This window comes from Nicotiana sylvestris, chromosome 5, assembly GCF_000393655.2.
Source record: "Nicotiana sylvestris chromosome 5, ASM39365v2, whole genome shotgun sequence".
Classification (NCBI taxonomy): Eukaryota; Viridiplantae; Streptophyta; class Magnoliopsida; order Solanales; family Solanaceae; genus Nicotiana; species Nicotiana sylvestris.
In genome coordinates, this window is record NC_091061.1 from 80,491,022 (window position 1) to 80,503,027 (window position 12,006).

General features: G+C 40.1%; 1 protein-coding gene across 1 annotated transcript in view; it reads right to left on the bottom strand.

Moving 5' to 3' along the window:
• LOC104233950 (fatty acid amide hydrolase-like) overlaps positions 1-12,006 on the bottom strand; it is a 59,167-nt gene that overhangs the window by 12,963 nt on the left and 34,198 nt on the right. Inside the window, exons 12-15 of the mRNA XM_070174495.1 lie at positions 1,469-1,540; positions 1,251-1,331; positions 993-1,096; positions 744-836 (exon numbers count right to left, since the gene is read on the bottom strand). Coding sequence (XP_070030596.1) covers positions 744-836; positions 993-1,096; positions 1,251-1,331; positions 1,469-1,540 — 350 coding nt within the window. The remainder of the gene's footprint in view (positions 1-743; positions 837-992; positions 1,097-1,250; positions 1,332-1,468; positions 1,541-12,006) is intronic.

The window sequence follows — 12,006 nt, forward strand, 5'->3', positions numbered from 1 at the left end:
TCAAGATACTTACTGAGTACATGGGGTCGGTTATATTCATACTACACGTCTGCATCTTGCATGCAGATCTTAGAGCTGCATAGCTGTGTAAGACGAAGCCTGCCATTGAAGACGTTCCAATGTTCCAGATTCAAGCTATCTCTTGTTCATGGTAGTTTAGGACTTGAATATTGTTTATGTATACTTCAAACATGTGTTATATTATTTTCGTACTAGCTTTATAAATCTGAGTCTTTGAGGCTCATGGCTTGTACTACTACTCCTTGGGTTATACTGAAATTCAATTATTTCACTTTTTGATTTCATATTAATTTCAGAAATATATTAACTGTTATTTAGCCTACCTAGCGGGTTGGATTAGATGCCATCACGACTAGGCGGATTTTGGATCATGAACACGAAGTTTATTTATGCAGTTATGGAAGTGTTATCAGAATAGAAGTGGATCAAGAGCGGTAGACTAAACTAGATCTATTAAGCTTTGTCATCTGTTAGTAAAACAAAGAAGCGGTTATCGACGAGAAGTTTTACCACAAAAATAAAATTTCTTTTCAAATCAATATAACTTGCTCATGCATGAAAGCATCAAAACACTCAATATTTGCATGATAAATGTAAGTTAGAGTCAAATCATATGTGTCATGTCTAGTAACCATACGTCACATATGGAGTGGCCAAGACCAGCAAATGAAGTTTTCAATGGTAAAAAAGAGTAAACAAAAGCATTCTCCATTTGGGCTTACCTAATTCTCTGGGCGTTCAAGTACTCCTGGCTACTAAAGGAACCATACACAGAAAGTGCAACCCTAGCATCCCATCCTAATTCTTCCTTATTCCTATGCCAATATTCAGAGATCCACGGTGTCAAAACAAATTTATGTATAACTTGAAAGAAGAGTAATAATTCTTAAAAGTGGAAATCAAGTAGTTTCAAATTCCCCTAATGTCTAAGTGTATATATTGTTAAGAGACAAATTAAGTAAAGAACTTACAGCTTTTCTAGTTCACGAGCAATTGAGGTATTGCATTCAGATCCAATTGTCACATAATGTGCCAAGCGCATAACTTCTATCTCAGGTACGGTAACTTCTATAGTCTTTTAAAGAAGAATTAGAAAAAAGAAGATGTTAACATGGTCATGATAGCCTCACGTCGCAAGAATTGGAATGGGAGTGTACTCTATTAAGGACATTTCTTAGTAGCAAAATAAAAAAGAAAATAATTTTCACCCAATATTATATTCGAATTACCTTCCACCCATAACTCTTGTACAATTTTGCTAAAGCTTGAGAACAGCAACTTCTTATGTCATCACTGCAGTCATTAAACCACTAAAAAGAAGAAGAAAATGTTGAAATTAAAAAAAAAAAAAAAAAAAAGGAAAGAAAGAAGACAATAAATTACTAGTAATACAAAGGAACGAAAACTTTTACAAATTAAATTGCAATGCTAATAAAAATAAACAAACCTCCCCATATTTGGCCAATTTGATATTAGGTATAAGCTTTGGTGACTTCAGCAGAGGGAAACATAGTTTTGGCTGGAATAAAAAAATTTAGAAGAAATAAATCAGTTATAAAGAGAAAGAATGAAATGATTGCAAATAAAATCCTTCGTTTTTTCCTTATTTTTTATTAACTTTCTTGGATAGAATTGTGAGAGTACATCATCTTTTTTGTATTACAACTTCGCTAATAAGTTTTACTCCAATGTATTGTGAGAGTACATTTGAGGAGTGTGGGAAGAAGGAAGTCATATGCTAATGTGATGACCCGATGGGTCATTTTCAGTTTTAGTCTTCATATATGTATTTTAAAGCCTCGATTAGCTCTGTTTTAGCCTTTTTCGATTTGCGTGCACAATCCGTGTCTTTTTCGGAAGGGTTTTTGTGAAAAGATTTGATGAAAATGTGCAATCGTGCTTTAAAACTCATTTGAGTTGACTTTAATCAACATTTTGAGCAAACGGATCCGGATCAGTATTTTGACGGTCCGGGCGGGTCCGTATCATAATTTGGGACTTGAACGCATGCTCTGAATCGAATTTGGAAGTCTCTAACTTGATTTAACGTAATTTGTTGAAAACCAGAAGTTTAAAGGTATAAAGAAGTCCTAAGTTTTACTGTAGGTTAACTTTGATCGCGCGAGTTCGTTCGTATGATGTTATTACACTTGTGTGTATGTTTAGTTTGGATCCCGCAGGGCTGAGATGAGTTTCAGATAGGCTATAGAGTGGTTTTTGACTTAGCGAAATACCCGACGCTTCTTTGCTTCAGGTGTTACTTGCAGATCTCGCTTTTGCGAGGTCTGGCTCGCAAATGTGAGCCTCGCTTTTACGAACAATGAGTCACATTTGCGCGCATGAGATGGGTTGGGAAAAGTTCTCATTTGCGAGAAATTCTTTGCATTTGCGGACTCTGTATCTTCGCAATTGCGAAGGTTTTGGTCGCAATTGCGGCCAGAGACTAATTTGGTGCTGCTTCGCTTTTGCGAAGTATTATTCGCATTTGCAGACAATCTTAGTTCACATTTGCGATGATAACAGGCTTGGTGACTTTTTTGTATTTGCAGGGGGTTGATCGCTTTTGCGATCATCGCAATTGCTAACTATGTGCCGCAATTGCGATAACTGCAGCTGGGTAAAAGAGGGGAAAAGGGGAATTAGCTCATTTCTTTCAAACTCTCAACCCTAAACACCTTAGAGGCGATTCTTTCAAGAGATTTTCTTCCTAAATACATTAGTAAATGACTTTAATCTACTTCTTTTAAATTACCCATTACATTTTATAAGTTTTCAACATCAAATCTAGGATTTTCATGGTATAAATTAGGGATTTTTGGTAGAATTAGGGATTTTGCAAAATTGGGAATTTGACCTCGAATTGAGGTCGAATTTTGAAATAAATTACATAACCGGTCTCGGGGGTGAATGGGTAGTCAGATTTTGGTCCGAATCTCGAGTTTTGACCAAGCGGACCCGGGGTTGACTTTTGTTGACTTTTTCAATAATGATCTAAATTGAACCTCTTTCATTCGTGGGTAGTTTTTAAGGCTTATTTCGAATTATTTGGTTAATAATTTGCTGTATTTGGTTGGTTTAGAGGCTTGTTCGAAAGGCAAGGCCATGGTTGAACTTTGAGTTGATTGCGGAGTGAGGTAAATGTTGGGTTTAACCTTGATTTGCGGAAATTAGGAACCCTTGAGCTATGTGCTATGTGAATTTCATGTATAGTGGCATATATGCGAGGTGACGAGTGTATATACGTCATCAAATTCCTTGTTTCCATGCTTTCGCATATTTCGTTAATTACTTTATTCCATGACTTAACCGTTACATTACATGTTTTCCTTATCTTCATCGCTTCATAGTATGTCTTGTTTCATGCCCTAATTGCTACATGCTTATTTGACTTCCATGCCATAATTACTTGCCATTTAGCATTTCTTGTATTAAATTGTCTATCCCCTCCCTGATTCTATACTTATTTACTACTTGTCTCTATTTGTTTCCCTCATATATCCAAATTGTCTTATGCCTTATTGCCTTAAAGTTTTGTATTAATTGTTACCTTCATTGAAGTAGTTTCACTTGTATGCATTGTTAAAAGTAGATACCGTTGAGTTGGTAAAGTTGAGACATCTGAGTAGTTCGAGTCTCTTTGATTATCATGTTGCTCTCTATTGCTCGTACATTTGTTCTCTTGATGTATGATTTCTTGTAAATCTTAGTTATTGAGTTACTATTGTTAATTGACGTTATTTGGGGAGTGGGTTGCACGACACAACAGAAATTGAAAGCCAATGAGTTGACATGTTAGAATAAGGATGGACTATGATATTGACAGATGATTACATTGTGGGGTCGGGTTGCGCACCGCAACAGATAGTTTAAAGTTGATATTGTGGGATCGGGTTGCACGCCGCAACATATTGATAAAAGTAATATTTGTTTGTGACTGTTGGATTGGCCTCGGTTGTTGAGATGAGTTATATGACTGATTATTCGGGACTTTTTGCTGGTTGAATTGAGTTTCGTTTATATGAGTTATATGCTTTACTTCTATTCCTATATTTTCTGTTATTATTACTATTATTGCGTACAGGTTAATATAAGTGACCCGCCTTAGCCTCGTCACTACTTCGTCGAGGTTAGACTCGATACTTACAGAGTACATGAGGTCGGTTGTACTCATACTACACTCTGCATTGCTTGTGCAGATACTGGAGTTGGTCCTAGTGACGTACCATATAGACTTGCTCGGACCCAGATATCCAGAGAAGACTTGAGGTATGGCTGCACGGCGTCCGCAGACTTGGAGTCCCCTTCTTTTTCCTTTAGTTGTTCATTTGATTTAGACAGTTATGTTCATTTCAGACCATTATTTGTAGTATCTTAGACACTCATGTATTTGTGACACTAGATCTGGGGTTTGTATTTGGATTTCATCACTTATTAGTTTATTTAACTTGTTTCAGACAATTTAGTTTCTTTATTGTCATCGTATCTGAAGTTTGTTAAAAATGGATAATAACGATATTTAACGTTGTCTTACCTAGCAAGTAAAATGTTAGGCACCATCACGGTTCCGAGGTGGGGATTCCGGATCGTAACAACTAAGTTCTCCAAGTGTGAGTATTGGTTGGGCTCTGTGGCATTTTTGGGTCATATGGTATCTAGTAAGGGGATCAAGGTGGATCCAAAGAATATTGAGGCAGTGCAGAGTTGGCCCAGATCTTCTACCGCTATAGAGATCAGGAGCTTTTTGAGTTTAGCAAGTTATTGTCATCGCTTCATAAAGGGCTTTTTAATAGATCATGAGCTTCAGAAGGGCTCTCCGTTTAGGTGGTCGGACGAATGTGAAGAGAGCTTTCAGAAGCTCAAGACTGCTTTGACTACGGCTTCAATTTTGGTTTTCCTTTAGGATCAGGGTCGTATATGATTTATTTTGATGCTTCGAGGATTTGCATTGGGTGTGTGTTGATGCATGACAGTATGGTGATTACCTACGCATCACGCCAGTTGAATCCATATGAGAAAAAATATGCGGTGCATGATTTGGAGTTAGTAGCTATTGTACACGCGCTCTAGAGGATTTGCATTAGAGATATTACTTATACGGCGTGTCTTGTGAGGTGTATACAAATCAACAGAGTCGCCAACATTTGTTTAAATATAAATATTTGAATATTAGGCAGCGGAGATGGTTGGACCTGTTGAAGGATTAAGATATAACCATTCTTTATCATTTGGAGAAGGCTAATGTTGTAGCAGATACCTTGAGTAGAAAGGCGAAGAGCATAGGGAGTTTGGCATTTATTCCAGATGTGGAGAGACCGTTAGCTATAGATGTTCAGGCTTTGGCCAACAAATTGTGAGGTTTGATATTTTAGAGTCTAGCAGGGTTCTTGCTTGTGTTGTATCATGGTCGTCTCTGTTTGAGTTGTAACGACCCGGCCGATCATTTAATGAATTTCAGCCTCGTTTCCCCAATTTCTGCCCCTTTATGCCTTGTTCAGCTGTATTATGTGGTATCGGGTTGGTTGGTTCGGGTTCAGAGTGGTTTTGGAGAGGTATGAGACACTTAGTCTCTTTTGAGTAAACTTAAGTTGGAAAAGTCAACCGGATGTTGACTTATGTGTAAAATGTCTCGGATGTGAATTCTGATGGTTCGGATAGCTCCGTTAGGTGATTTTGGACTTTGGAGCGTGTTTGAAATGTGGTTTGGAGGTCCGTGGTAGAATTAGGCTTGAATTGGTGAAATTAGAATTTTAGCTGGCAGTGAAAATTTTGATATCGAGGTTAGAATGGAATTCCAAAAATTATAGTAGGTCCATTGTGTCATTTGTGACGTGTATGCAAAATTGCAGGTCATTCGGATGAGGTTTGATAGGTTTTTGGATCGATGGCAAAATTCAGAAGTTTTAGAATCCTTAGGCTTGAATCCGAGGATGATTTGAGGTTTTGATTTGAGTATTCCGAAGATTGGAATAAGTTTGAATGATGATATGTGACTTGTTGGCGTGTTTGGTTGAGGTCCCGAGGGCCTCGGGTTGATTTCAGGAGGTTGGTGGATCAAGGATTTGATTTGAGGAAGTGCTAAAGAATTTTCTTCAGCTGTCATAACCGCACATACGGAGTGAGAACCACAGGTGCGACGTCCGCAGGAGTGAGTAAGCAGCCACAAATGCGGCCACAAGTGAAAAGGGCAGGAGTCGCAGGTTCGGAAGAAGGAACGCACCTGCATGACCGCAGGTGCGGGTAGGGTGTCGCAGATGTGGTTAAGGGAGATTAAGTGAAAACCGCAGAAGCGGTTGGCTGGAGCGCAGAAGCGGTCCCGCAGGTGCGGGAAATGGACCGCAGGTGCGAAAATCGTTGGGCAGAAGCTATATAAACCTCACTTCGCGAATTTCAGTCTTTTATCCACCATTTTTGGCCGAGTTGGAGCTTGGAGAATTCAATTTCAAGGAGGAATTTAAGTGTTTTCAATAAGGTAAGCTACTTGGACCTTGTATCTTATGTTTGTGGCAATTATTCCATGGTATAATCATGAAATTAATGGAGAAATTAGAGAAGAAATTGGGAGATTAGGGCTTGAAATTAGAGAGTTTTCATTGGGGATTTGAGGGGCCATTTGAGGTCCGATTTTGATGTTCTTGGTATGTATAGACTCGTGGGAGGATAAGGATTCTAATGATGTAATTTTTATCGAATTTCAAGATGTGGGCGCGGGGGTCGGGTTTGGCCAATTTGGGATTTTTGAGTTAATTCCATAATTTTCGTATGAGTTCCATTCCTTTAGCGTATATTGATGATAATATACTGATTTTGGTTAGATTCAGAGCATTTGGAGGCTGAATCGAGAGGCAAGGGCGTCGCGGGCTAGAGTTTGGCTTGACTTGAGTTAAGTAACGCTTCCAAACTTGGTTCTGAGGGTTCAAAACCCCGAACTATGTGTTCTATGATTACTATTAAGGTGACGCAAATGCCAAGTGACGGGTGTGTAGGCATGCACCGTGAGAATCGCGGACTGGGTCATTCCACGACACCGCTTAGTGACTCTTTCTTGCTGATACCTGTGTTGTGATTATGTAATTAAGTTAATGAGTTGTAAATCATGCTAATTATCATGCTAAGGCTTCACGCCGATACGGTTGAGACCCGAGAGGTCGTTTCTTGCTGTCATATCATTTGCTTCATTGATATTCCATACTCAGTCCTGTTCATGCATTTTATATCACGCCTCAATCTCGATTATTGTTATTTGGTACATCATATCATTGTTCGGGCTAGTATCATGACATTGTGAACCCGTGTGTGTGAGACTGGAGAGTGATGACTGAGTGAGGCCGAGAGCCTGATTGTGAGTGATAGTTATGGGATCGGGCTGCACGCCGCAGCGGTTATGTTGATGATTATGATAGCGCTTCGGTTGTAGGAGACCTTTCGGAGTCTGTAACACACCCCCAGTGAGCGCAACTAATGATATTGAGGGATGGATCTTCCCTGGACACGGATTTTGTCCAAAGTATTTATACTTGGAGATGGATCTTCTCCATAGGGCTGGAATGGCCTTCCTCGGTACTGGATGACTGCGGTAAGTGATGTGTATATATTCCGGGATGGATCTTCCCTGGGACGGATATCCATATACGGTACCGTGGTACCGAGTGGTTGAGCACTTATGAGAGGAGGTAAATAGAACATTTATCATTCTATCTGTGCATTTGTACGTAGAGATTTCCTGAGCTTTATACTCTGTACTATTCAGATTGTATTTATTTACTGTTGAGTTTTACTTGAACTGCAAGCATGTCTACGTTTTCTGCACAGTTTAATTGTATTACCTGTTGAGGTTTGGTTCGCCACTACCTGTCAGTCCATAGTTTGGACTTTTTACTTACTAAGTTGGTGGTGTACTCACGTTACCCCTTGCACTTTGTGTGCAAATCCAGGCATCTCGGGCCACGGTAGTGGTTGCTGATCATTTCAGTTGTAGACTTTCCTTGGAGATAGAAAAGTAGTTGTCTGGCGATCGCAGTCCCGCCTTTCTCCTTTCTTATCTTCCTCTTAGTGTATTTGTTGGCTATTCTCATACTATGTTAGTCTTGTTTTATTTCAAACGGTTGTAGTATTTTGCTCATGACTTAGTGATACCCGAGGTCGGGCTTGTATTTTCCGCTTTATTTTAACTTTTACTTTATATCTTTTATCAAATTTCAGTTGGAAACATGGTTTACTTAAGTTTTAAATGAAATATGGATTATTTGGAAATCAGTTGGCTTGCCTAGTTTCACGATAGGTGCCATCATGATCGGGTCAGTTTTGGGGTCGTGACATGAGTGCATTAAGGCTCGCCAGTATGATAATTCCCACTTGCTTGTCCTTAAGGACATGGTGCAATGAGAGGGTGCTAAGGAGGTGACTATTGGTGATGATGGGATATTGAGGATTCAAGGTCGGATCTGTGCTCCTAAAGTGGATGACTTGAGGGAGTTGATTCTTGAGAAAGCTCACAGTCCGCAGTATTCTATTTATCTAGGTGCTACTAAGATGTACCGTGATTTGAAGCAGCATTACTGATGGAGGAGGATGAAGAAGAATATTGTTGGATATGGTGCATGTTGTTTGGACTGTTATCAAGTCAGGTATAAGCGTCAGAGACTGGGTGGTTTGCTTCGTAGGTTAGATATAGCGGAGTGGAAGTGGGAGCGCATCAATATGGACTTTGGGGTAGGGTTTCCATGGACCTTGAGGAAATTTGATATTGTTTGGTTCATCATGGACAGACTGACTAATTTTGCGCTTTTTATTCCGATCGTGACTTCCTACACTTCTGAGCAGTTGGCTCGGATTTATCTCAGAGAGATTATTCGTCTGCATGGTGTGTCTATGTCTATCATCTCGGATCACGAAACTCACTATACATTGCATTTCTGGAGAGTCGTGTAGCCTAACTTGGACACGTAGGTTGAGTTGAGTATGACGCTTCATCCTCAGACAGACGGGAAGTTTGAATGAACCATTCAGATCTTAGAGGAAATGTTGAGATCCGGCGTTATTGATTTTGGAGGTTAGTGGGACCAGTTTCTACCATTATTAGAGTTCTTCTACAACAACAACTACCAGACTAGTATCTAAATTGCTCTGTACGAGGCCTTATATGGGAGGCGATGTCATTCTCCAGTTGGTTGGTTTGATCCTGGGGAGGCTAGATTTTTGGGCATAGATTTGGTTCGTGATGCTTTGGAAAAGATGAAATTGATTCAAGAGTGGCTTCGTATAGCGTAGTCCAGAATGAAGAGTTATGCTCATAGGCGGTTTGCGATGTAGCTTTCATGAAAGGTGAGAAAATTCTTCTCAGAGTTTCATCTATGAAGGGTGTGATGAGGTTTGAGAGGAAGGACAAGTTGAGTCCTGATAACTAGGGATTTTAACGCATTTTATACTCCTTCTTGCTTATGCTTTGATTAGAAATTCATACAAAATAGTCCCAAAAGGCTCACAAGTTATGCTTGATTGCAGGCTTAATCAACAAACTGGCAAGATGTCAAAGATCAGCTCAAAAGGAGTGAAACTTGCACAAACACCAAGACAATACAAAGCTCAGGCAAAGGAAGGCCAGTGCGGCCGCACTACATTCTGTGCGGTCTACACTGTGAGGTTAAGAGAGCATGACTTTTAAGGCACAACGGCAATGCAGCCGCACTAGGATTTGTGAGGTCCGCACTGAAGGCAATGCAGTCGCACTCAATTTAATACAGTCCGCAGAACCCAAGATCAGAGAAGTTCCAGTTTCAAGGATTCAAGTCAATGCGGTCCGCATTTCATTTTGTGCGGACCACACTAGAAGCCTCTGCGGCCGTAGTCCATTCTGTGCGGTCCGCATTGCCTAAGTTTAGAGAGTTGGATTTTGAAGTCAAGAGCCCTAGTGCGGTCGTACACCATTTTGTGCGGTCCGCACTAACCCCGCAGGGGCATTTTTGTCCAGAATTTTCAGCTTAGTATAAATAGCTTCTTTTCCCATTTTTAAGGTATCAGATAGTTTTGTAACGTAGCTGCACTCGTGGGTTCGACTTTCTTAGCTATTTTGGGCAATTTTATCTACTTTTCATCATTGAATCTTGTTATTTACCTTAGTGATTAATTAATATGAGTTGTTCTTCATCTATTTCTTGCTTTTCTTCTTTAATTATGAGTAGCTAGACCCATAAGCTAGGGTTGTGGCTCAACCCTAGTGTGGGTAATTGATGGGTCTTGTATTTTAGGGCTAGATTGACTATGGGTGTTTGATATTTGGTCAAATTTCATGGTTAATTGTTGAATTAGTGGTTGCAAACACTAGTTTGTATTTAGTTGACTAGGGCTCTTTTTGAGAAAGAGAGCCTAAGTCTCCGAAATTGGTCCAACAAGGAATTGGAGCGTACTCAAGAGATTGATAGCCTCAATTAAAGGGTTGAACCTCGAGAGAGTAATACCCGACTTGAACCCTAGTTGCTTGTGCAAATTTGCATACCCAATTGGTCTTGAGAAAGTCAATTCGGGCAAAATCACTCGAACTACTGAGAGGTGTAGAGTGGGTAATATCGTGCAACGGTTATATCATACTCCCCAATTATGTCAATCGTATCTTAGATTCAATTACCAATCAATTAACCACCTAGGTGAAAGTCATTACCCTAGTGCCTTTTAAACCATTTGAACAACCCTTTTTAGTTTAACGCTTAGCTTAATCTAGTTGCATTTACCATTTGTAGTTGATAATTCGAAGTAAAACGAAAACCCCAAAAATGATTAGAAGTGTAATTTGGAACACATACGCAATCCTAAACTAGATAGATACTCGATTCCAAATTCTAGCTCTCTGTGGAAATTGATCCCGACCCTAAATTGGGTAAAAGCTGCTCCGACCCTCTCTCGCTACTCAATAGTAGTGCGGAGTAGGCCGCGATCACTTTTTGGCACCGCTGCTGGGGAGCTAACGGTTTTGGCTATCTATTTAGTTAGTCTTGTGTATTGTTCTTCTTTCCTTCTTTGTTACTAACTTGTTTGTGTCACAACTCAGGTACCAAATGGCAGCGAACAACGCTAATGACCCTGTTGGAAATGTGATTGCGGGGGAGGAGGTAGATGATGTCGGAGATGATAAGGTCCTTCTTGTATCTCAAGGACAATGTAGAGGCCGCAATGCAAATGCTAATCCCAATGATAATGTTCCAGACCCTCCTCCGCCACCTCCAAGAGTGGATCCCAGGGTATTTCCAAACCAAGGTTATGCGAGTGCTATTGTCCCACCCCGAATCCGGGCAGGCAATTTTTAGATAACCAATGTGATGTTGACCTTACTTGAGCAGCGTGGATATTTCACGGGCGCTGCAAATCAAAATTCCTACAAATATCTCAAGGGGTTCATGGATATATGTTGGGGGAGCAAGTAGACGAATGTGTCTGATGATGCTCTTAGGTTGAGACTCTTCCTATTCTCACTTCGGGGGAAGGCACTAGATTGGCTCGAGAGACTTCCCAACCATTCCATCACAACTTGGGATGAGATGGTGGATAAATTTATTGCTAAATTTTCTCGCCGGGGCAATTGGCGGCATTGCGTGATGAGATATTGGCTTTCAAGCAAGAGCCAACAAAACCTTTGCATGAGATTTTAGAGCGTTATAGAACAATGGTGAAAGAATGCCCCAACAATGATATGACCGAGGCTATGATACAACAAACCTTCCATCGGGGCATCAATATAAAAAATCTATGCATAGTGAACCAACTTGCTGGGGGCAACTTTATGAAGTTGTCGTATGTTGAGGCATGTGATATACTTGACGAGATGGCTGACACTTCTTCTGCATGGCAAAGTAGAGCCAATGTGCCTCAGGGTGACCCCATGGTTATTCATTTGCACAAGTAATTACATGATTATGGGAAGGCTATAGCGGAGTTGACAACTACTATGAACCAATTGAAAAAGGCACAGTTGCAACAAGTTCAAAATCCTCGCCA